The sequence below is a fragment of the Lepidochelys kempii genome, chromosome 27 (assembly GCF_965140265.1).
Source record: "Lepidochelys kempii isolate rLepKem1 chromosome 27, rLepKem1.hap2, whole genome shotgun sequence".
Taxonomy (NCBI): domain Eukaryota; kingdom Metazoa; phylum Chordata; order Testudines; family Cheloniidae; genus Lepidochelys; species Lepidochelys kempii.
Genome location: NC_133282.1, coordinates 10,744,702 through 10,770,107, shown reverse-complemented (window position 1 = coordinate 10,770,107; position 25,406 = coordinate 10,744,702). Strand labels below are relative to the sequence as shown.

General features: G+C 56.7%; 1 protein-coding gene across 2 annotated transcripts in view; it reads right to left on the bottom strand.

Annotated features, from left to right (window-relative positions):
- Positions 1 to 4,127: 4,127 nt before the first annotated feature.
- The window catches only part of KCNH6 (potassium voltage-gated channel subfamily H member 6), a 101,049-nt gene continuing 79,770 nt past the window's right edge, over positions 4,128 to 25,406 (bottom strand). For both annotated transcript variants that reach the window (XM_073326208.1, XM_073326209.1), the window contains 10 exons: positions 23,399 to 23,824; positions 20,582 to 20,981; positions 19,466 to 19,665; positions 14,637 to 14,889; positions 13,002 to 13,195; positions 11,223 to 11,322; positions 10,061 to 10,357; positions 8,922 to 9,102; positions 6,836 to 7,034; positions 4,128 to 5,522 (listed from right to left, as the gene is read on the bottom strand). In XM_073326208.1, coding sequence (XP_073182309.1) covers positions 5,238 to 5,522; positions 6,836 to 7,034; positions 8,922 to 9,102; positions 10,061 to 10,357; positions 11,223 to 11,322; positions 13,002 to 13,195; positions 14,637 to 14,889; positions 19,466 to 19,665; positions 20,582 to 20,981; positions 23,399 to 23,824 — 2,535 coding nt within the window. In that variant the 3' untranslated portion in view covers positions 4,128 to 5,237. The remainder of the gene's footprint in view (positions 5,523 to 6,835; positions 7,035 to 8,921; positions 9,103 to 10,060; positions 10,358 to 11,222; positions 11,323 to 13,001; positions 13,196 to 14,636; positions 14,890 to 19,465; positions 19,666 to 20,581; positions 20,982 to 23,398; positions 23,825 to 25,406) is intronic.

The window sequence follows — 25,406 nt, the reverse complement described above, 5'->3', positions numbered from 1 at the left end:
CTCATCACCATCCATGGAGTAGGTGCCCCAAGCAGGCAGAGCTCTTCCTCAGGCTTTGGTCACTTTTCTTGGCCTGGGACTAAAATTCACTTCAGTTCTGCGAGATCTACTGCTGACAGGTGCTGAATGGACAAAGCAGGATTTTCTTTGTGTACCTCAGAGTCATTGAAATACAAGCATCCCCGTTGTAGGCATTTCTCATCCCTTCAAAGAGACACTGAGGAAGAGAGGAATTGTCAAGTCCATCTCGTCCAGCATCCTGTCCCTGACGGTGCCCAGAACCAGCTGCTTCAGAGGAAGGCGCAAGGAACTCTGAAGTGGCTCATTATGGGATAACCTGCCCATAGGGGCAGTTTCTTCCCAAACTCATGGGGGGTTGGTTATCTTGCTGTCTGTGGGGAGGACGGGTCAGATGTTAACACTGCTGTGCGGTTTAAAGACCCGGCCACGTGCCAGCCCCCAGAGATCCTATGGGAGCTCAGTTGCCTTTTGCCCCTCCAGGAAGAGGCAGGAGCCTTGTGGGAGAAAAATGCCTTTGGCTGCAATGTCCCTGCTGCAGAAAGATGAAACCAAAGTTGTCCTGAAATAGAAATAGCTGCATGGTTGGAGCGTGCGTGCAGCCGGGGCCAGGGACACGGGGCTGGGGTGAGAGACACAACAGCGACAGGTGCTGCAGCATGGTGGAGAAGCTGGCTCAGCGAGCGCTGCCCAGGGTTGGCAGGTGGAAGGGTATGTTCACACTGCAAAGGAAGGTGGGATTGCAGCGGGGGCAGGCGTCCCGCCACTGGCTTTAATCTGGCTGGTGCGGGTGGCAGGGGAAGCGAGGAAGTGGCAGATGGGGGCTCCTGTGCAGGCTAGCCACCCCAGCACATGCCTGCCCCACTCAGGGTGCTGCCCTGCGCCAGGATCCATGCCACAGCATCTGCAAACACCCCTAGGCCATAGATCCCCTCTGTCCTGCCGTGGCCCTCCCCTGTACACACACCTCGACCACAGAACCTCCCATGTACACTCCCCCCGGCACATGCCCCCTGCCCAGCCCCTTCTCCCCACAGTGTTTTATGGCCCTGAGTTGGCACCATTCCCTTCACAGCCCAAGCCCCACTCAAGCAGCAACAGTGTGAGCTTCCCAGACCCATACACCTTCCTTCAGAAGGGCTCTCCCCACCCTCCTTCGAGCGGCTGTGGAGAAACCAGATCTGGGGCAGGGGATGGTGCACAAACTCCCCTTCCCTTTCGCGCGGCTCTGCAGCTGCCCTCTGCCTTCTCCTGCTACGGGAGAGCCCCGGGTACCTGCTGAGACCTCCGGTGCAGTTTCCATAGCGACGTTGCTCAGGTAAGCAAGGACATCAGTCATGGGGGTGCTGGCTGTGAGGGCACAGGCCAGATGTCTCCTGGCTGCAGCTTAGCTAATTCTCTTCTCCGATCCCCACCACGTCCTTTAATGAAAGAGCTGCCTTTGCTCCAGCTAGCAGTTCACGGGCATACTCTGTCGGGCCCGAGTGCCGGGGTAGGCTAGTGACTGTGGTGGCTCTGATTGAATAGCCCTGAGTCAGCGTTGAGCCAGTGCCCAGCATGGGGCTGCTGGAGGAGCTGCAGAACCCAAAGTGTTGCCATGGGTAAGAGGAGGGCCGATTGGCTCGAGTTTCTGGCCAAATCCCCATCTCCGCAGCTGTCTCTCCCCTGCCCTGCGCCTGCGCTGGTCATTGGTGCCTGCACGAGCAGGTGCGGGCAGCCGTGCAGAACCAGACGGGTGCCACGGACACCCACGCAGCACATGTGTGGATGCCAACAAATGGCCCAAGGAAGGGCGAATCAGAGCGTGTTTTCACACCACATTCCTCCCCATGGTAGCTGACCCACCAGGGTGCCAATTCCGGTGATATCCTGCCCCACTGCTGTTCAACCTGCCATTTCAGTTGGAGATGAGGGTTTTCACTTCCTGTCCTAAACTCTTGAAGGGTGTTAAACAGCGGCCATGTTCCGCCCAAGTGGTGGCTGCATTTCATTGGTGGGGGAAATAATTCTGGTGCATATATGCAGTTTGTAAAGTCCTTTGGGATGAAAGGCAGTATATCTCATTGCCCAGTCCCACAGGGTAGCCCATCGACTGTACCATGTTATTGTACATACATTTTCCCCTACTTACTGATACCTACGGCTGGCTCATCCACGGGGTTTGAACCGGGGAACCTTTAGATCTAGAAGCATGAGTCTCTATCGCATGAACTAAAGGAGAAAACGTCTTGGTACGAAGGCCACAGCAAATTCACTCTCCTCATAGAATCATAGAATCATAGAATATCAGGGTTGGAAGGGACCTCAGGAGGTCATCTAGTCCAACCCCCTGCTCGAAAGCAGGACCAATCCCCAATTAAATCATCCCAGCCAGGGCTTTGTCAAGCCTGACCTTAAAAACTTCTAAGGAAGGAGATTCCACCACCTCCCTAGGCAACACATTCCAGTGTTTCACCACCCTCCTAGTGAAAAAGTTTTTCCTAATATCCAACCTAAACCTCCCCCACTGCAACTTGAGACCATTACTCCTTGTCCTGTCCTCTTCCACCACTGAGAATAGTCTAGAACCATCCTCTCTGGAACCACCTCTCAGGTAGTTGAAAGCAGCTATCAAATCCCCCCTCATTCTTCTCCTCTGTGTGTTATCCAGCCTCTATGGAGTGACAAAGTCCCAACTACCTGTGCTGGGCTGCGTCACCGCTTCTCACACACACACTCAGATTAGGATTAGCATTGTGCCGGTTTTACATCATTTTGTTGTGCATTGCGAGTGCAGCTATTACAGGCATTTGCTTTGGAAATGTCCTGCCTTTATACCCCATTACTGAAAGAGATGAAAACCATCTTTCACTGCTTACGCCTGTGGGTTGTTTTGCCCTCTCTGGAAATTGCCATTGTGCATTTGAAAGTCTCCCTGCCACCTCTGCTTCCAATGCAGGTGTTTTTCAGCCCCGGAAATTCAGTAGGACGCTTAATGTTTATAACCCGTTAAACGCTGCAGCCTCTGGAGCCGTGAGCTCCGAAGCCTTGAAGAGTCAGCAGAGTTCAGGCAGCTGCACGTCTAATCAGAGGCCGCGGGGTCCTAGACGAAAGCCTCCAACTCATTGCTTTACCCGGAGCTGTCCTTCCTGAGGGTGTCGCCATCCTTGGAATGGCTGTTGAGACCATCTGTGTTAAGGTCAGCCAGGTAAATGGCCCAAATTAGGACATTCATCCGAAAGTGCAAAGAAGACCAATTAAAGGCATGGAGCATTGAAGCTGGGAATTTTCAAAGGGAGGTGTTGGGTGCGTAATCCCCTTAGGCCCGCTGGGAGATCGAGCTCTGAAGCCGGCTCGAATATGGAGCCAACATCTCCTGAGCCCACTGCTACACAGAGGTGGGGAAAGCCTGCCATGTGCATGCCTAAGGGAAGCGCTGTGCCCTGGGGCCTCACGCATTTCCGAGGGTTTACAGCACAGCTTCCATGTGGCTGCTCCCCGGTGGTGGCAGGGTGGGAAGACTGAGGCACAAGGCAGGAGAAAGCAGGGGGGTCCCCCCATCAGGACTTTGTTATCTGAGTGCCCCCAAAGCTCATTTTCTCTCTGGACAAAGGGGAGAACAAGCAGATCAGGTGCCTCTGTCATGGTCTCTGGGCACCAAACCATTGGCTTGGAGTCAGACTTGTTCCCTGCGGTGGCTGTTCTAATCTCCGCCCTCTCAGATGTCTGCCCGGCTGTGAGCGTGGAGCACGTGTTGGATTGTTCCAGGGGCTGGGCCCTAGGCAGGCCAGGCTGTCCTTGCAGAACGGCCTTTGCAAAGAGCGGGGTCAGATGAAGGGCTGAAATCCAGCTGTGTTCTCATTTCTGCAGAAGGGGAATTCCACAGACGAAGGCCCTGTCCGGCATCTGCGAGAGCTGCGCTCTGAGCGCCACTGGCCCTGGAGTCCCTGACAAGGGCAGCTGAGAGAGAGCGTCCCAGAGATCTGTGTAGATCAGGACCCGGGCTCTGAAGCAGCTCCAGTATCGGACGGGGTCAGGGTAGCGCTCAGAGCTCAACCGCCATGAGCTCGCTCCAGCCACTCTCCCGGCCCCTCGACAAAACACAGCCTCGAGCCACGTTAGGTGCCAAAACCATTTATTAGCAAAGTGGACACTAAGAAACGCTCACAGTCTCGCTACTCTCCCAGGGAGCTCAACACTGCATGAGCCGGCACCCAAGACTACCTCTACAGCATCTAAGCAACTGGCAAGGCAGCAACGCTAGGCGGGTTTTCTCCTGCAGGGGAGCAATGGGGTCCCTCGGTTGGGTGGGAGGGAGCATCTATGAAACCATTATCAAAAGAGACAATCTCCAGTGAGGGCTGAAAAGAACATGTCTGGGGGTTGGTTTTGCTTTTCTGCTTTCCAGGATTGTGCTTATGAGTTTTGTGCTTTCCACTCACAGTTGAGTTTGTCTGGGAAGCTACTGGGGCTTTGCAAGAGTCGGATGTGGGCTGGAGGAAAGATTCTCGGGCCTGGCTGAAGCTTACAGTCAGCCTTGCTCTGGGCTGCCGGCCAGGGACCTGTGCTGAAGCATGATAGAGTGGTGGAAACTACCACCCTCGTTGTTTCTTAATGACAGCCAGGTAGGACAGGGATGACTTCTCTCCTCTGCCCGTCCCCTGGATGTTAGACCTCCAGCTCCTTCATTCTCCCACTATCCGATGCCTCCTTCCCGCTCCTCCTCCAGACAACATCGTCTCCAGGATGAACAGCCCCAGTACGGTAGTGCGCAAAGGTCCCGTGGTGCTAGGCGCGGTACAAACATAGATGGCGAGGTGATCCCCGCCCCAGAGAACTGCCAGCAAGGTGGCCTCACAGCCGTGCACTCACTCTCCTCCTGCAGTAGTGGCCCATTTTGGTGGCACCAACACAGAAGGAAGCCTTGGCGAGGAAGAGGAGGCTGGTGCCATCTGGCTCCTCTGGCTCGTTGGCTTCTTGGTGGCCATCAAAAAGCGCCGTGTTGGGTGCACTCTGTAATGTGCAACTTGAATCTACTCTACATAAGCCTTTGGAGAACAATGATCTCTGAACTCCCTCCACTCTCCACTCCCCTCCTCCGGGACAGACGACAGCTACAGAGTGTACCCCTGAGCCCATAACCTTGTCCTCCCCCTCTCGCCCCCACAGTCAAAACTGAAATCAACGAAACCAGTTCTCAGTTGCGGTTCCTCTTGGCTTGGTTTGAAGTGTGCGCGTCTCTAACTGCCAGGAAGCACCGGGTCGGAGAGATGTCTCTGAATGTCTAGGTGCTCGGAAGAGGCTTCAAGATGCTCGGGGAGGGAAGGGAAACGAGCGCCGCAGAAGCGTCCCCGTGTGTTTGTTGCCCTCTGGTGGGGCTCTGGGTTGGGGAAGGTCTGGGAATGACACTCCGGCTGGGAGTAGACGGTCATGGTTTTCTCCGAGGCCGTCATCAGGTGTACCCCGCTGGACAAGGAGTCCCTGGATTTCAGCTGGAACTTTTCTATCTCTGTGTATCTTGGGCTCTGGCGGAGAAGGGGAAGAGAAGGAGAAATGAGGGTGTGTTGTTATGAGATTAAACTCAGCAATAAGGGGCTTCTGGCCAAGAGGCCATAGCGTCCCATAGAGAGAGAGAAGCCCATTGAGCAGGTGATGCCAGCCCATACAGTGGGGGAGCTTCTTGCTTTTTCTTGGGGACACCTTGGAGCAGAGACACCCCTGCCCCGTTATTGGGGAACCCCTTACAGCTCACACGCACTCCCATTGGTCAAATCCTGCTGCCCAAGTGACGGTGCAACCCCCTGTGTTGGAGCCACGTCTTGAGGGATTCAGAGGCCTGGTCTACACCTGAACATTAAGTTGGCTGGAGAAGTGCAGTTAAGCTGACCTGAGTCCCTGGGTAGACAGCGTTAGCTACCATCGACCCGGCTACCGCCTCGCGGGGAGGTGGATTACCTGGGCCGACGGGAGAATCCTTCCCATCAGTGCAGGTCGTGGCTACACTGAAGCGCTGCAGAGGGGCAGCTCTCAAGTGTAGACAAGCCCCTGAGCTCTCAAAGCAGCAGCAGCTCCCCCAGCAACAGTGGTGGCTTCAGGCTAGCTAGGACAGATCAGCTGATTCATGCCGGAAAGGGGACTCTACTCTGTTTTCCTCTAGCACCCTAAAAGAATGGCGTTGGGTGCGTGGAGTTCTCATTCCAGGCCTCTGCTGGGCTTCATCCCCTCTCCAGCCCCAAGGGCTTAGCCCAGAGGGGATGACCTGGGGTATGACGGGTTTCAAAATGGCCCTGGTTTAGTCGGGGCCCCCACTGCCAAAGAGAGGAGAAGCAGGAGCAGGGGGACCTCCCCCAGAGAGAAGCAGTGGGTGAGCTGGCAACATCTCCGGGGTCTCTCCATCCCCCACATTGGTGAGAGGAAGCTGCGTCCCTCATGGCCAGACCCTTCTCCACACTGTGAGGAGAAGAGGGAGGGGAGCAGCCCCTAGCCTGGACCCTCAGCCGAGCCCTCTCTGCACCTGGAAGGCAGGGGCAGCCTTGGAGAGCCAAGTCTCCTTCCTTCACCCCAGGGTAACTCGTGCTATGACCTGCCAGGGGACCCCCTTGGCCTGCTCCTCTAGAGGAGGAAGCTGCTCTCCGTTGTGAGGAGACGGAGACGTCTCCCCTAGAGCCCCCTCAGTCTCGGTTTGGGCTCAGCACTTGTACTGGTCTTTGCTGTGAAGCGGGATGAGGTCAGGAAATTCTGGAACTAGATCTGCTGGGCTGCTCGAGGCGGAAGGACACTGCTCCCAGACAAAGCGCTCAGTCTCAGTGATTAGCCAGCACAGGAGTCTGTGAGTTACCTGCCCAGGAGGAGTCAGGTCCTTCTCCTGCAGCGGCATGCATGGTGGAGCGGGCTCCGTGCCCCTCAGGCCCATGCTGTACATGGCCAGGCTGTGGGAGGACGGCGAGATGGGGCTGTACGCGGGCGGCACTTGGGACACCTGGCGTTGCAGGAGCTGGAGGATTATATTAATGTCTGAAGACATCCTGGACTCCAGCCTGTGGGACAGATCAGCCAGCGTTAGCACGGTGCATCCCACGGCCACCCTCTTTCATCGGGGGCTTTGCCTGGGCAGTGGGCTTTGTTTGGGCCGCACTGAGCAGGCAAAGTGTCTGGGACCCCAGTGTTAGGATGGCTAATGCTAACCAAGAGTCTCGGAAGAGAGACAAACTCAGATCTTAAACCAATCACTATTGGGATCACGCTGGGCAGATGAGCTGGCTATTTCTTCCACATTCCTCTGAAGTGTCTGCTGCTGGCCACTGTCTGAGCCAGGATGCTGGGCTAGACTCTAGATGGAGCCCTCAGCTGATTGGATCCGGTCTGGCAATTCCCACGTTTTGTGGATTTACGTTGTTATTTATGCATAAGGTTTCGTGAGCGACAGCTCACTTCATCGAATGAAGTGAGCTGTCGCTCACGAAAGCTTATGCTCAAATCAATTGGTTAGTCTCTAAGGTGCCACAAGTCCTCCTGTTCTTTTTTGCAGATACAGACTAACACGGCTGCTACTCTGAAACCTGTAATTTATATTACAGTAGCAATTAGAGGCAACTAGAGTGGCGATCAGGCCCCATTGTGCAGCCACAGAGTCAGAGACTGTCCCTGCCCCAAAAAGCATACAGTCTAAATAGACATAACAAAAGGAGGGAGGAGGAAACAGAGGCCCGAGGGAGGTCAAGTAATGGCCTCAAGGAAGAGAACCCAGGTGTCCTGATCCTAATCCACAATGCCTCTTCAAGAGCCAGGCCCAAACCAAGAAGCCAAACTCCCAGGAGGGCTGGGGAAGGCTGGCTGCAGATTTAGCTCTGGACTTTGGGGCTCTCCCTATCTCCACGTGGGTCTGGCAGGGTGGAGTTCTGGGACCCCTCTCTGGATAAGAATGTCTGAGAATATTCCTACGTTCATATCACAACTCAAAGGGACCATTTTTTTAGAGAAGTAAATGAAAATGAAAAGACAAGCTAGGCCCTTTTTCCGATCTCAACGGAGCCTGGTGCTATCACTGCGTGGCCAGCAGGGGGTGTATCAGACTTCCTTGGCATAGCACTGGGTCGTTTTTATTAAGTCAGTGAAAAAACGGCTGAGTGACACAGGGCACATACTCCTTGGACCCAAAGTGAGACACCTAAATCTACACTTAGGCACCTAGATAAAAGTGGCCTGATTCCTAGAGGCTCTGAGCACACACAACTCCCACTGCACCGAATGGGGGCTGCAGGCAGCCGCTGAAAATCACGTCTTTATCGAGTTGCTTTCACATGGGTGTAACTTTCGGTTCCCAGCGGTGGAAATTCCAGCTTCACTATTGAAGCAGCAGATCTCACCGATCTGGGCTCCTTTCCCTTTTCATTCGAACGCTGGCCCCTTCCTTACATTTACATGGCAACTGTCTGTCGCCAGTGACTGACTTCGCGAACACTTCACCTGCCCAGGATGGTCGAGCAGGGGGAAGGCGGCAGCTTTTCATGTAAGCAAACGGCGGCAAATGTTCATGCAAAGCCTTCAGTTCCTGACCCTGTGACTGAAATCGGTGGGAGCCGCTGTAACTAAATCCAGTCTGGGCCCTGCTGGGGAAATACTTTAGCCGCTGCTCCCAGATGTCACCATTAATCACAGTAGGGCAGGAGCTCTAAGGTTGAGACTTGCTTGCTGTTTAATGGCAGGGTGCCCCATGGCCACGCAATACCCAAAGTAGCCAGCAGGGAGAGCCCATGTCACATCACAGAGCTTTGTTAAAGGGCCCTGGTCCATGTGGGTCTTTCAAAGGGGGCGGGGTGGGGGCAGATGCCACTCACATGGGAGCTGGCCCAGAAGGGGCAGCACCCTGAGAAACTCAAGTGCTGCAGGAACCCAGGCTCCGGCCTCGGAGGAGCTGCACCCACCTGCTGAGCTGAGCCTGCAGGAGCTCCAGTCGGGATTCGATCTGACCCTGCCCGTAGTCCAAGCGCAGAGGGTTGGCCTGGGAGTTGTGGACCAGGGACGCGTGTGGCAGGGGCTCTGGGTGGAGATTTGGCTGTCTGTCCTCCCAGAAGGCGAACATGTTTGGAATGTCCCTGGGGGAGGCTGCAAAGAGGCGAGTTCAGAGCTGCTGTCGGAGCAGACCCGATACAACCCCCCGACCCCGGCATCAGGAATTCCCAGTCAGCAGCCCCCACCCTGCAGTCCCAAACAAGCTCTCCATGCTGCAGCACCTCTCCCGCCCTCCATCACACACCAGCCCGGCAGGGCCTGGCAGCAGAAGGGCTGCATCAGCACCGTACCCGTGGGGGCAGCTGGGGAGGGCCCAGGTACTCCCTGCAGCCCGAATGGGACACAGAATCCAGCCCCAGAGGCTGCCTGCGCTCTGCAGGGGGGCCGGGGCAGGCATGCTACGGGGAGAGAGAGCGAGGGGCAATGGCAAAGCCCTGTGTGTAGGAGGGGCAGAGCAGCTGCGGGCGCTGCCGGGCTGGGGTATGAATTACCCCAAGGTAAGGGGGAAGCAGGCTCCGTGACCCCTCCCGCTCCAAAGAACCGGAGCTCGGCTCCTGACCCAGCCCCGAAGCAGGGTTAGACGGACAGTGGCAGGCTTACCAGGGCAGGTGCAGATTAACTCCACCAGGACGTGGCCGGGGGAGCCAGGGCCAGCGCCAACCTGGTCCTGCAGGAGGCCCTAGGAGCCGCCAGGCTGGGGTCAGCTTAGGCTGAGGTTGGTGATGTGATACCATCATGCTCTGGATTCCCCACAGCGCTAGACCCTAGGCAGGGCCATGTGGCCTCACACAGAGAATGCAGGTTTTGTCTGGAGCGGGGTTGCTCCTCCCAAGGGTCCTGACTTGCCTCCATCTCCCGAAGACCAGACACTCTCCCTTCTCCCTCCCACGGCGCCCCCCAGGGGTCACACTCGAACCCTGGATGCTGGTCAGCCCCCGAGGGGATGAGGGTTAATGGGGCCCAAGAGGATCTCAGCCATCTCCCCTTGCTGATAGCCAGCACTGGGGCCCCCCCGGCTCCCGGCAGTGCCCCAAGACACAATCACCGCTACCCGCGTAGGACAGGCTGTCGTCCGCCCCCTGCTTGCCGACACCGGTGCCACTGGCATTGGGGGTGACCTGGCTGAGCACGGCTGGAGCAAAGTCGTCCTTGTCGGAGTCAGGGGAGGGCTCGGCCTGGGTGGGGCTGGGGGCCTTGGCCTCCTCGTCGCTGGTCTGCGAGCAAGGCGTGGGGCTGCTGCACAGGTCGTCCCACTGGTCCTTGCTGAGGGGGCCCTGCAGGTTGGTGAGCTCCGAGTAGGTGTGGTACTGATCCGCGTCCGAGATGCCCGTGTCCAGCCCGTCCAGGTCTGTGGGGCGGGAGTGGGAGGGGGGCGCAGACAGGTTAGTTCAGACACACCGGGGCAGCCCCTTCAGACCCCATCCCCACTGTGATGCCAAGGGCCTTCAGGAGCCCACGAGAGAACCATGGGGAGCTTTGCCCAGCTTCATGGGGATGAGGGGGAGGAAAGGGCTGGCGGGCCCCTGCCTTGTGGGGGCTGGATGGTGCCTAGCACCGGTGAACAGGAGAGGCCGGCTGGTGCCCATGGCTGCCTCACGGAGGCGGCCAGGCCAGCCAACACCATGTCTCAGGGCGGGCATGACGTGATCCAGTCAGTGCCCTGCTCTGCCTCATGGGCAGCGGCCCGGGCCCTGCTGTGCCAGCAGCAGAGAAGCTGGTAAAAGCCCCCTGCGAGGCACCGCTCAACCCCCCGCCCTCCCACTGGTGCTCCTGCTGCAGCACTGCCCGGGGTGGAGAGCGGGCTCCCCCGGGCGCTCAGCTGTCAGGACCCTGCCCTGGCAGGGCGCAGGCCAGCTACCTCCCCTCGCCACAGCCCTCCACAGGCGCCAGACACCCAGACCCACCCTGGCAGACCCACCCCAGGCCCTGGCAGGGGAGTCTGGGCGGGGGAGAGACCATCGCTCTCTGAGTCAGGGGCCCAGATTGGCTTGAACCAGCTCTGGCGTAGCTGCGACCAGTCCCTCCCGTAGTGCCAGGACCAAGGGACAGGGGGCGCTGCGGAGAGGGGGCCCGGGAGAGAAGCAGATGGCAGGAGAAGGCGCTGGGGGCAGAGACGGCTGTTCACACCCTCCCCGTCCTGCCCAGCAGCTGGCACAGAGTGGGCACAGCGCGAAGGGGAACGCGGAGACCGAGCCTGGCCGGCTACGACTCACCGGTCTTGGGGGGCCTGCCGAGGGAATGCTTATGCCGGCGCACGCGGCGGTAGGTGCAGTCGTACTCCTCGCTGAGCGGCGAGCGGGGGATGCTGTCTGCCTGAGAGAGAAGAGGGCACCGAGTGCGGGAGGGGACTGTTAGTGCAACTCAAAGAAACCTTGGTCGTATGGTGAGCCCCTGGGGTGCCTCTCTGCAGGCCTTGCTCCCAGTCCCCTCTCCCCAAGCCCACCGGCGGGAGATATGGGACTGGACCCTCCTGAGCCCGGTTCAGTCTGAGGCTCTGTGCCCTGGGAGGATGGTACAGTGTGAAGGAGGGCAGATGCGAGTGCCCCGGGACATTAGTGGAGCTAGGGGGCTCTCTCATACACTCATCAGCTAATGTCTCTGAAAAAAAACAAACAAACGGTGGCAGCCAATCAGATCGCTGAGCAGGATTTAACGATAAAATACTCCAGAGCCTTCAGCCAATCACAACTCTGATTGTTCATAAAAGCAAGGACTTCTCTGAATAAGCTCGTTTGAGATTGGCTGAAGGCTTTGGAATCCCTTTTTTTTTCTTAGCAATCTGACCCACCGTCTGATACCCAAAGTCAATTGGACGTAAGCATGTGGTTAAAAGTTCACAGTACTCTTCTGGATTGGTGCCAAAGTCATGACGTTTACATGGTGACATCATCACATGACATAATCAGCATGCAATGGCATCACCATGGCAATGCCATCTATATGGGACAGTGCCCTTAGTCACAGTGTTGTAACAATGTGACCCAAATCACATTATGTCAAGACGAGAGAATCACGTCATGACAAGACCATCACTGCACATTGCAATAATGTGACGTGACAATGAAATCATGTCCTCACTCAAACCATTGTGTCACATCACAGTGTAACACTGTGACACGACATGGTGTCATGTTGAAACAATGCCCTCACGTTACATCACAATGTGAAACAATACCCTCACATTGTGAGAGCAGCATCATATCAAAACACGGGACAGCGGCACCACGTCATGAGGCAACATGTCATAGCAAAACATCATCATGTGACACATCATGATGCCACCATGTTGACATGTGGCCACATTGCACCAAGTCATCACGACACCACTCTGTCATGACACAACGCTGTCTTGTCACAACAAAATGGCATAGTTTTATGACTCTGAATGTCTCCCATACTCCTTCTCCATGCTCCATACTCATCACAACCCAACATCAACACATCTTGCTGTCATAGTATTGCAACATGATGACCTTGCATCAGCCTGAAATAACCTTTGAGATATTTTAATAGTGCTGTGGTCCTGCAAAACTGTGGTCGACGGGGGTTAGCTGCAGGACTCATGGATCCAAATTTCCAAAAGAGCTCAGGGCCAGATTTCCAAGCTCTCAGCCCCTACAACCAAGGCCAGATTTTCAGGAGGTCTCAGCACCCAACATGCTCTCATGGGCTGGGCTCTTGTGAAAATTTAGGGCCAAAATCATGATGTTCACAATCCCCATAGGGAGTGCTGAGCTTTTCTCAAAATCTGGCTCTTATTGACTCGAAAGCAATTAAAAACTCAGACAAGGCTTTGAAAATGCAGCCCTTGGTGCCTAGCAAACTTGTGAATGACCTGAGCTAGGAGCACAGAGCGCTTGTCAATCTATGCTCCCCAACACCATTCCCTCTGGCGGCCCTCGGCCCCTTTCCTCCCCAGCGATTTGGATGGGGACAATTTGCAGCAGCTGTCTCTGTTCTCCTAACTCTCCACACTTACACCTGAGACTCACATCTCTCAGGTTGAAGGTTATCTCTAAGTTGCTCCAGAAGTTGTCGGAAAAGGCCGGGTACATATCCAAGACCTCCAGGAGGTCCTCCCGCTGGATCTTATGCAAATCGCAGTAGGTCAGTGCCCGGACATCCGCATTGGATTTCCCAGGCCGGGCGTAAAGGCTGATGGGCTCCCCAAAGATGTCGTTCTTCCCTGTGCAATGGAGAGAGGCTCATGAGGGCACTGGTGGTGGAGTCGTCCCCAGCGGCTCTAAGGCTTTTAGACAGATTGCTCTGCTGGTGTCCTGATTCACTAGGCAGTCTACATCTGTGTCCTCCTCTCCTCCCGCTTCCCACCTTTCTCTGTGTCCTCTCCCCTGACCAACTCACTAGACACCTCTTGCTCGCTGCTTTGCACCTCCTGCCATGCCTCCCTTCTTCAGATCCACCCCACCCCAAGCTTCCTGTGCCAATCCCTTTGCTACTTGCGCTGTGGCTGATCTTTGTAAGCTCCGTAGGGCAGGGGCCTTGTCCATTTAGCTGCTCTGTGACATGCCTTGCATGGGCCTCTCAAGGGCTCTAACACTGAATTAGAAGACTGTCCCCCATTAGGCCAGGAGTGCTGAAATTCACCAGCACTCGCTGAGGTCACAACATGCGAACCTCACGAAACTGATAGTCAAGTCAGCTTTGTAGCATAGTCCTCAGTGCTCCTTTCCGCGGCGGCTGAGTCCAGGCCAGGACGTTGGGTAGACCCTATGTTAAGACATGGGGCAGCATGGACTGGGAGCTAGAGAGAACCCAAAGGGTCTGTCTGTGTCCAGCAGCCTTAAGAAAAACCCCCTTGGAATTTGTGCCAGCTGAGTCTTGGCTTTCCTCAGCCCACAAGGACAGGACAGGATGAAACCTCGGCAGATGTGAGTGCTCCTCCCAACTCCCAGAGCCTTTTGGGTTTGGAGGGCCGGGAGAACAGGCCTCCTCTTTCACGATCTCTGATGCTTCCTGCTTTAGGCTGCGCCAGAGGTGCCACAAGATCAGCTGTCTTGTGCGGGATTGCTGTGCTTCTGGCCCTTGCCTGCAGGGGGTAGCCTTCTGGGAAAGAACAGGGTAGGGGGTGGAGGAGTTGGGACCCGCCAGTTTCTTCCCAAACCTAGAAAGAGGCGGAGTCCAGGGGTCTGAGCTGGGTTCGCTTCGATTCCGATTTGATCTGAGCTGGTTCCTCCACTGCTTGTCACAGCCAGGGGTGGACTGAGACTAAACCGGGCACGGATCCACCCGGCTGCTGGCATCTTCCAGACACACCCTCCCAGCCTCCTGCCTTCTCCCAGCCCTGGTGGATGCTTCTTCCCAGCCCCTCTGCAGCAGAGAGAGGATCTGGTCTTTCCTCCCTGGCCTTGGCTCATTCTCCCAAGTGAGGCAACATTGGATGCTAGTGGAAGCCTAGAGTTGGGGAATGGGAACCAGCTCCCTCCTCTTTGTCCCCAGACCTTGTTGGGGAGAGTCTCACACCACCAGCTGAGACTCATTGCCCGAAGCAGGGAGTTATCAGGGGAGTGGGATGGTTCTCTGCTTTCTTCTGGCAGAGCCCCTTCCCTCTCCCCACCTCCCCCCGCCCCCTCCCTGCCCCTGGCCCCTGGAAGGAAGGACTCTTCCACCTAGGATGGCCACCACAATGTCCTCCCGGAGAATCTCGATGGAGCCGCGGGAGATGAAGTAGAGGGTGGTGAGGACATCCCCATAATGCACCAGGGTGTCTCCGGGAGGCGCGTGGGTCGTCTTGAACTTCATGGCCAGGGCTCTGAGGCAGCCCTTGCTGGCCCCCCGGAAGGCCTTGCAGTTCTGGAGGAGGGTGCGGTTCAGGTGGAGGCAGATGTCAGCCTGCAGGCATTCGGGGAAGCCTTTCAGCACCTGCACGGGGAGGAAGGAGCAGCCAGTCACACAGCAGGCCCAGAGGGAGAACCCCACATCCCCCACCCCCTGCTGTCCTATAGGCAAGCACAGACTGGGCTTCCCGTATTGCAGTTACATCAAGAAAGGGATCCAAGCCACAGCCTCTGCGCTGGACACGGCCAATGACTATGGACTCTGTCTGTAATGGGACAATCCAACCCGTCGCTCGCGGCACAACCCCCAGGCATGGGCAGGAGACTTCAGCTCTCTCCAGCTCTCTGGGACGCAGGCTCTAATGGGATGTGCGGAGAGGCGGTGGGGCTGGGAGTCACGACAATTAGGTTTTGTTCCCAGCTGTGGAAGGTGGCGAGTGTGTGGGTGGGTGGGTCAGGAGAACTCTGAATGGCCTGTGGCAGCCCCAGGATAAGGGGACCAGAAGCCCTCTCCCCCTTCAGTCCCCATGCTGGGCCCTGCACTGCGAATCCAGCCCTCTGGGAGCGAGTGAGTCTGGTACCTTCCGTAGAAACAATACAAAGGGAACTGGCCTGATTTTAGGTGAGGTCACTTTATAATAATCTAGTGACTCACCCAGCTGGTGCCTTCATGATTTTAGAAGCTGCCTCCTCACTGACTCCCAAAAAACAAATAAAGACACTTGGGAAATTCCAAGCCCCAACATGTTGTTTAAAAAAATAGTAAAAGTGACAGTCGCTTGCAGTTACCCTCCCTTCCTTTACAGACCCCACGCCCTGAAAAGAAAGGACATGAATAGCGAGGAGCATCCAAAATCTCACCAACCACACGACAGACACCTTATCGTGGATAACTGATCACCAACCGAGTATGAGTCAACACTGTGATGCAGGTGCGAAAAAGACTAATATCGTTCTGGGCTGTAGTAACAGGAGGGTCGTATGTAAGACATGGGAGGTCATTGTCCCCATCTACAGAACAAGGAGTAATGGTCTCAAGTGGCAGTGGGGGAGGTCTAGGTTGGATATTAGGAAACACTATTTCACTAGGAGGGTGGTGAAGCACTGGAATGGCTTACCTAGGGAGGTGGTGGAATCTCCATCCTTAGGGGTTTTTAAGATCAGGCTTGACAAAGCCCTGGCTGGGATGATTTAGTTGTGGTTGGTCCGGCTTTGAGCAGGGGGTTGGACTAGATGACCTCCTGAGGTCTCTTCCCACCCTGATATTCTAAGATTCTATGATACTCGGCACTGGTGAGGCCTCAGCTGGAGCACTGCGTTCCAGTTCTGGGCACCGCTCTTTAGGAAAGATGTGGACAAACTGGAGAGAGTCCAGAGCAGAGGAACAAAAATGATCAAAGGTTTAGAAAACCTGACCTCTGAGAAAAGGGTAAAAAAACAGGGCATGTTCAGACTGTAAAAAAGAAGCAGATAACAGTCTGCAAATATGTTTAGGGCTGTCAGAAAGAGGACGGTGATCAATTGTTCTCCATGTCCACAGAAGTTAGGACAAGAAGTGATGGGCTTGATCTGCTGCAAGGGAGATTTAGGTTAGACATTAGGGAAAGTTTTCAAACTGGTCGGTAAGCTCTGGAATAGGCTTCCAAGGGAGGTTGGGGAATCCCCATCTCTGGAGGTTTGTTGGACAAACGCCTGTCAGGGATGGTCTAGGTTTACTTGATCCTGCCTCAGTGCAGGGGTCTGGACTTGATGACTTCTCAAGATCCCTTTGAGCCACAGGCCGACTCCATGGGTGCTTCGGGGCTCAGGCACCCATGGAAAAAAAAACCCAGGGGTTGCTCAGCACCCACCAGCCACTGCTGTTCGGCGGCACCGACAATCAGCTGTTGGGGAGGCACCTCGATCAGCTGTTTGGTGGCAGGGGGAGGTGCCTCGATCAGCTGTTTGGTGGCAGGGGGAGGCGCGTGGGGGAGGGCAGAGAGCAGCAAGCGGTGGGAGGGCGCCTTGGGGGAGGGATTAGAGTGAGGGCAGGGCCTTGGGGGAGGGCTGGAGTAGGGGCGGGTCCTTGGGGAGAGCAAGGGTGGAGCAAATCCAGGGAAAAATAAAAGTCATTTTAAATTCTCCTTTGCCAGGATGCCGGCCAACAAACTTGACAACAATGAGGTAGCTGGCATGGTGAGACCAGTGCCAGTCATGCCAACCAGTATGGCCTCACAAATTCCCTTGTGTTCCCGTCTGGCTGTATCCACCAGTTGTCTCTTGTCCTGTGCTTTGATTGGAAGCTTTTGGGGGAGAGCACCATCCTTTTGTTCTGTGTTTCTACAGCACCTAGGGCCACGGGGTTCTGGCTCACGACGGGGGCTGCAGGCGGCTGCAGTTTGGAGCAGTAAGGTGCACATTAGTGACAACATTCATCACGCCAAAAGCCAGCCCCCAGATCTATACCGAATTATGCCATCCGTTGGTAAGGAGACACGCCATCCTAATTAAACTCTACAGTGTTATTCTCAAGAAGCCAAATGACAAGTGGGTTGCCATTATGATCAGACTGCCAACTGATCAGTAGAGAAGATAATATTTCCCATGTAATGGTATTTTCTTAAAGGTAAATATAGAGGAACTGGACTCTGGATAACAAAGAGCAGTAACACAAAACGCTCCTCCAGCGATTGCTGGGTCAGAGTTAGACCCACATTTATGGAACTGTGCAGCTGCGTCTACGCCGCCCGTGGCAGCAACCTAGGGAGAGGTGGGCTTCAGAGCCCGGCTTTGTTAGTGCTGTAGCATGAGCCCTGCTAGCCCAAGTCTCTCTGCCATGGGCCGCCGCTGGCCATGTAGCTGTGGCCCATAAGAGCCATGGGGTTTTGTGCTATGTGGGCAGTGGGAGAGTTAGCACGGCCTTAACTTGTCTTGTCTTTGCTCTTGAACGAGTGGGTTGTGTGCGCCAGGTGGAAGGTGAGCACGTTGCTGTCCTGTAGCAGGCTCCGAAGCGCTTTCCGGGCCCGGTGTAGGGGTACAGCTCCATGGGGACTGGGTTAGAGGTGGGAGGCGGGGCTGGGGGAAAACAGGGCTTCCCTCCCATGGCTCCAGCTAGTCCTAGCGATTGTGGGACTCTGACCTTTCTTCTCAGCCAGTGGGCGTGGTGCAACCCAGGGCGTTCCCCCTAGTAACTGGCCCAAGAGTCCCCTGGTCTTGGGCTAATGACTGAACAGCAGGCTAGGAGTCAGGAACTCCTGGGTTCTATTCTTGGCTTTGACACTAACTCACTGTGTGGCCTTGGGCTGGTCACCCACCCCCTGGCTCTGTGCCTCAGTTTCCCCATATTGAAAATGGGGGTAGGGATACTGACCTCTCTCACAGAGCAGCAGGGTGAACAATTAGTTAATATTTGTATAGCACCTTGAAAATATAAAGCACTCAGGATGAGAAACAGATCCCAGCTACAAAGTTTGGTGTGCTCGGACTTGGGGTTTGGTTTGGCTCATTATAATGCAGATGGACCAGAAGCAAATTTTGAATCAGGATCTGAATTCTTCCAAAGCTGGGGTGTGTCCGTACCTAGCATTCTGACTTGGGCCCATCCCTAATTATTAGTATCAATGTCTAATCTAAACTATTTTCTTCAGTAATATCATGTGGCTGTGAGTTCCTCTGGTTAATTACATATTGTGTTGCTTAGCTTCCATTTTGCCTTGACCTGGTGCTTGTCAGGGTGAAATTCTGCAAGCTGACCCGATGATGTCCCCAGCGAGGGGAATACATTCCTCTCCCGAGAGGCGGGATGGACTCTTTTTTATTAATTGACTGTCCTCTCTTCTCCTCAGGTTCACAGCACCACGTTCTGGGTGCCTAGTGTCTAAGGTGGACGGCTTCTCCTGATGGCCAAGGCTCATTCTTCCTCAAAGGCGTCTGAGTGAAGGCCCTTCTCTCATAATGCTGCTCTCCCATTGATCCCCTTCGCTCCCTCATCGCGACCTTTCCAGATGCTAATTAAACTGGACTGAAGTTTATTTAAATGCCGTCCTTTCCCTGTCACCCAAAGCACAGCCTGCTTTGCTTAGCAACCAGCGGTGCAGAGAGGAGGCTGGATCGATATGAGCTCCAGAGCCTACCCCCAGCACCCAACGGAAACTGACGCTGGAGCCCCCGGCGCATAGCCGTGGCCTTTCAGTTCAGCTCCAAACCACAGGCTGCTCGGCACGCAGCCTGCCATCCAGCCAGGGAAAGCCTAGGATAGCACACCCTACCCTCCTCCCTTCTCCTGACCTCCCCAGCCACCAAGCTAAGTAGTAGGTATCTAGCTAGCTAGCTAAATAATGGGTCTGCCTGGAGACAGATGGACCCAGTGCTCATTCACACATGGCTTCAATCCCAAACCCAAGCGATACTGATGCGATCTCATCTTGCCCTGCTTTCTTCCAGCCCGAACTGAAAGCACTGGTCCTGGGACAGAGGGAAGTGGAGATGGGCTCGGGATTCTTCAGGGGGCCCACCACGGAGCTGGGAGCCATCCCAAGGCAAGGAGTACCATAAGTTGCCTTCCCGTTTCCCCCCCATGGATGCCTCAGGGTTATTGGCAGGACCCGGGACCCAGATCCCTGCCTGGCTGCAGCTCAGCCCCGTGGGGGAGGCAGTTCCCCTCTCATTAGCCAAGCACTCACCGCGTTCATGTCGATACCGTTGGTGTAGGACCAGGCGTGCTGGAAGTATTCCTCCAGGCGCTGACGCAGGGGGTTGGGGATCTGGTGGAAGCGGATGAACTCCTTCACCCTCAGCATCTGGGTGTGGTAGCGGGCCGTGCCCGAGTACAGGCGCTGGATGATGGCAGAGACATTGCCGAAGATGCTGGCGTACATCAGAGCTGCAAGGAGAGGGCCAGGGTCAGGGATCCCGCAGAAGGGATCGAACTTTGGGGAAGCCAGGGTTGGAGCTGCTCCTGGGTGCCGTGGAGGAGATTCCCTCGCTCATCCCTCACCCCACTGGCAGCAGCTCCAACCCCCTCCCGGCTGCCTTCTCACCAAGACGCCTGATCCCCTCCCGCGGCCCCTACGCGTCGTGGCTGCTTCCCTTGCTGAGCCAGGTGGATTTGTGCTACTGCAGGTTCCCAGCCGCAGGGGGTCATGGATGGCGAGGGGGACTCACGCTGGGGATCGGGGGCATGTCTGGCAGCGGGATGGGGGGGCTGGAGGGCCAAAGCCCACCGGGGATTGGAGGTGTCTCTTGCAGGGGGTCAGGCTGGGGCGGGGGGGTCAATCCACGCAAAAGTCCCTTACCCTGTTTCTTAGCTGCCAGAAACCGTCTCTCTCTCAGGTCTAGTGCCCCTGCCTGACCCCTCCAAATGCTTAGTACTGGCAGTCTCTGGTTGTCATGGATCTGGGAGCGTCCACAGGATGCGTCCGATGAAGGGAGCTTTAGCTCACGAAAGCTCATGCTCAAATAAATTGGTTAGTCTCTAAGGTGCCCCAAGTCCTCCTGTTCTTTTTCCTACACTTGACTCTCGGGAGCCTCCCCCAGCAAAGCTGGGTTCTCAGGGCAGAGAATACCTGCTCCAGGCAGCTTTCTGTACCCAGGTGCTAAGCCGGGCAAGCTCTCCTCACCCTTCTCAATGTGAGCTAACCCATTCCTCTCCCCAGGGCAGCCCCTGTGGCCTCCGGCCACCGCTGCACCCCAGGAGGGCGAGTGGGAACAGGCAGGAGTGGGGAGGTCCCACAGCTGAGGGTCATGTGGCCCAGGAGGACGAGTGGGGACCAGGCTGGGAGGCCCGGCCAGGCACTCACAGCCAATCAGCATGACGCAGATGGAGAAGATCTTCTCGGAGTTGGTGTTGGGGGAGACGTTGCCAAAGCCCACGCTGGTCAGGCTGCTGAAGGTGAAGTAGAGCGCCGTGACGTACTTGTCCTTGATGGAGGGGCCGGACGAGAGGTCGCTGTCATTGTAGCGCTTGCCGATCTGGTCGCCCAGGTTGTCTAGCCAGCCGATCTTGTGCTCCATGTAGGGCCGCTCCACGTTGCCGATGGCGTACCAGATGCAGGCCAGCCAGTGGGCGATGAGGGCAAAGGTGCACATGAGAAGGAAGAGCACGGCCGCCCCGTACTCGGAGTAGCGGTCCAGCTTGCGGGCCACACGCACCAGGCGGAGCAGCCGGGCCGTCTTCAGCAGCCCAATCAGCGTGGTGGTCTGCAGGCAGGGGAAGGGGGGAAGGGAAATCCTCAGTGGAGGTGACAATTAGAACTGGGGACGAGGAGCCAGGACTCCTGGGTTCCGTTCATGCCTCTGGGATACGGTGTGGTCTAGTGGTTAGAACAGAGGACTGGAAGTCAGGATTCCTGGGTCCTCGTCCTAGTTCTGGACAGGAAGGGCCATTTGGTGGTTAAAGCAGAAGCCAAGACTCTTTGGTTGTAGTCCTGGCTCTGAGAAGGGAGGTCTCTATTAGTGCGAGCAGACGATTGGGCATCAGGACTCCTGGGTCCTTTCCCAGCCTTGCCACTCATTTGGCCAAGTCCCTAATCTCTCTGTACTCAGTTAAAGGGGGATAATAACCCTTATGGAGGGAAACATAACTGAGCGTTTGTAACTTGCTTTTGAGATCCTTGGGGCTAACGGTGCGCGAAATACCAGTACCAGTGGTCCTGATTAAAAAAAGCAATCCCCCAGCGATGAACTGAAATGCCCATCAATTCCTGCTGAGCTTCTCCCTTGCTGATGGGGCCTGCGACAGGCCAGAGCAACAAGGCTCCTGGCCCCAGAGGCTACCACAACTAACAAGCTACAAAATTCCAGTCGGAATCACAGAGGCACAACCATGTGGCCCGCACCATCCTCAGCACCTTTCACCCAAGCTTACATGGGGGGAAATGGAGGCAGAGGGGGCAGGAACTTGGCTGAGGCAACACCAGGATTTGGCGGCACAGTCAGGGGACTATGCCAGCCCATCGAGAGGCTTAGAGAACCCCCTAAACACCTGAGACTAGAGACTGAGTTATCAGGCCCCACATGCAGTAAGCCATCCTGGCCCTCAGGAGCTGCTATTTCTGGCACAATCTCTGGCCTAGAGCAGCATTTCTCAAACTGGGGTCCACGAACACCTGGGGGTCCGAGAGGGTACTCCAGGGGGTCCGCCAGTCCCATTAATCAACTCCTCCCCCTCCCTCCCAAGGGCTCCTGCACGCCACAGAACAGCTGTTCCCCGGCATGCAGGAGGCACTGGGAGGGGGGGGGGAGGAGTTAAGGGAGGGAGAGGAGGGAGAGGCTGGCGGACCCCCTGGAGTACCCTCGGTTCCCTGGTGTGCAGGACGTGCTGGGGGAGGGGAGAAGAAAATCCCCTTTAAAATCAAAATGGGGGTCCTTGGGTTGCTAAAGTTTGAGAACTGCTGACTTAGAGCAAGTCACTTCCCCTCCTGCCCGTTGTCTGTTGAGACCGGGACAGGGACTGTCTCTTGCTATGTGTCTGTGCAGCGCTGAACCCTGATCTCTGTTAGTGCCTCTGGGTGCTACCAAAACACGAGTAAATAACAGTAAAATCATCCCCCATGTTCCCCAAAACATCTTCCTAGGCTTAGAACGGCCCGACCAGATCCAGCTAGTCCAGCGGCCTCCTTGATGTCTGGGGCAGATCACTGGACTAACCCAGGACCCTGCCGTACTAAATCACAATCTCTGGTTGATCTACTCCAGTCTCCCTTCTCCTCCAGGGAGCAGGGGAGCCACTCCTCGATGTGGAAGCCCCCACAGTCGAACAATGCTGTGTGGACAGTGGCTTGTTACTGGGGGTGGTCAGTCAGAATCCGCACCCCCTGGCTAATCTGAAGTGCAGCTCTATTGTCATTGGGTTATTAGCCAACAGCAACCTCAGATCAGAGCTGCTTGGTGTATACCAGGAAAAAGATGTTTCTTCTGCTGCCCTCTTATCAATCTGCCCCCCCTTCTTTATCTCTTCCCCCCTCTATCCCATCTCTCTCCTTATCCATCTCTTCCTATATACACCCCTTCTCTCTATCTAGGACAGCCCGCTCAGAGCAAGGCGACTCCTGCAGTGTCTCCATGCCAGTCCGTTAGCGGCTGCTTACGGCTGGACTCAGACTTTGGCTATCTGCTATTTTAAAGTCGCAGATAAACCCAAACCAAAGTAACCTCTTGGCCACATCACCTCCTTAACCCAGCTCCTGGGTTAGGCCTGAAGTGCTCCTCTCCTATCCCAGCTTCACCCAACACTCCCCAGGAGAGGGCACAGCAAGCCTTCTTAACTTGCCTGCTGGCTGCTGATTGGTTAGTGTCTCTTCCCAGCCCTTCTAGGCCCTTGGAAGACTAAGTCTTGTTGGTACCTTGTCCTGAGTGGGTTTCTCCTACGTAGGAGATTGTCAGGGTGTCAATGTCTCAGGCAGGGGGCAGAGCAGGCTAGATAGATCTATCTAGATGGATCTATCCATCCATCCACCCACCCCTCTATCCATCTATCCATGTCTCTCTCTCCCCCATCTGTAATTCCATCGTCAACATGGTGTTTGGGCACCAGAAACCCCAGGCAGACTGGTCTCTACTCTACCCTCTAAGGGCTCAGTCCAGGTCTCCGGGTTCTGTGTCGTACCACTGCTCACCTCATCGGAGCCGGAGCGGAAGATGAGCAGGTCGAAGGGAATGGCAGCCACCATGTCGATAAGGAACCAGCCCTTGAAGTAATGGATGGCGATCTTGCCAGGGTGGCTCACCACTTCGTCGTTGATGTTGACGTAGGTGGTGCGGAAGTTGATGATGATGTCCACAATGAACATGATGTCCACGATGAGGTCGATGATGTTGAGCGGGTTGCAGGAGTAGCCGCAGTTCCAGCGCTTCTCCTCCTGCTCCTCGTTGAGCAAGAAGGCGGCTGAGTAGGGCGTGAAGACGGCCGTGTAGATGACCAGCAGCAGGATCAGCCAGTCCCACACTGCCTTGAAGGGGCTGTAGTGCAGGATGGTCCATCGGTGGATCCGCGGCGCCTGCAGCTTGTACTCCGGGAGGACGTCTGCGCCCAGCGACAGGACCTGCCAGGGAGATGGGCATGGGAGAGGCAGAGGGGATACAAGAACCAGGCGGGAGGTGGGCTTAGAAGGTCCTGGAGCCCGACTTTGCCTGATGGCACCAAGTGTCCTCAACAACTCTTTGCTCTGCCCTTCCCCAATCAGCCCTCCCACCTGCTGATCCCTCCCCCTGGCACCCACTCAGGAAAATGGCCTGAGCTCGCCTGGGCAGCTCAAAGCTAACCACAGCTCAGCGCACAGCAGCCGGCAACATGTTAGGAATGGAATGAAGAATCCTGAACGGCTACCCCAGCCCCGGGCTCCCCACACCCAGTTCTGCCGGTGCCCCTCACTCCCGACCCGCAGCCCCCCGTTACCCCAGCCCCGGGCTCCCCACACCCAGCTCTGCCGCTGCCCCTCACTCCCGACCCGCAGCCCCCTGCTACCCCAGCCCCGGGCTCCCCACACCCAGCTCTGCCGCTGCCCCTCACTCCCGACCCGCAGCCTCCTGCTACTCCAGCCCCGGGCTCCCCACACCCAGCTCTGCCGCTGCCCCTCACTCCCGACCCGCAGCCCCCTGCTACCCCAGCCCCAGGCTCCCCACACCGAGCTCTGCTGGTGCCCCTCACTCCCGACCCGCAGCCCCCTGCTACCCCAGCCCCGGGCTCCCCACACCCAGCTCTGCCGCTGCCCCTCACTCCCGACCCGCAGCCCCCTGCTACTCCAGCCCCGGGCTCCCCACACCCATCTCTGCCAGTGCCCCTCACTCCCGACCCGCAGCCCCCTGCTAGCCCAGCCCCGGGCTCCCCACACCCAGCTCTGCCGGTGCCCCTCACTCCCGACCCGCAGCCCCCTGCTACTCCAGCCCCGGGCTCCCCACACCCAGCTCTGCCGCTGCCCCTCACTCCCGACCCGCAGCCCCCTGCTACCCCAGCCCCGGGCTCCCCACACCCAGCTCTGCTGGTGCCCCTCACTCCCGACCCGCAGCCCCCTGCTACTCCAGCCCCGGGCTCCCCACACCCAGCTCTGCCGCTGCCCCTCACTCCCGACCCGCAGCCCCCCGTTACCCCAGCCCCGGGCTCCCCACACCCAGCTCTGCCGGTGCCCCTCACTCCCGACCCGCAGCCCCCCGTTACCCCAGCCCCGGGCTCCCCACACCCAGCTCTGCCGGTGCCCCTCACTCCCGACCCGCAGCCCCCTGCTACTCCAGCCCCGGGCTCCCCACACCCAGCTCTGCCGCTGCCCCTCACTCCCGACCCGCAGCCCCCCGTTACCCCAGCCCCGGGCTCCCCACACCCAGCTCTGCTGGTGCCCCTCAGTTCTGCCCCTTTGAGCTGAAGGCCAGTAGCCGCCAAACTGTGATACTCATGACACTTGTGAGATCTGAAGCAGATTTGAACCCAGATCTGCAGCATGAGCCTTCTCCAGCCCCCATCCTGCAAACCTCCCTGCTCCTCTCCTCACGCTCCCTGGTGACTGCAGCATTCCCTCATCTTCCTTCCTCGCTAATGACTCTTGGGCTAATCTGCTCATGGGCTATTTTCCGTACACAGCTCCCAGGCACTGGCCCATAGGGGCTGTCGGCTCATCTCCCCTGAGACTCCTG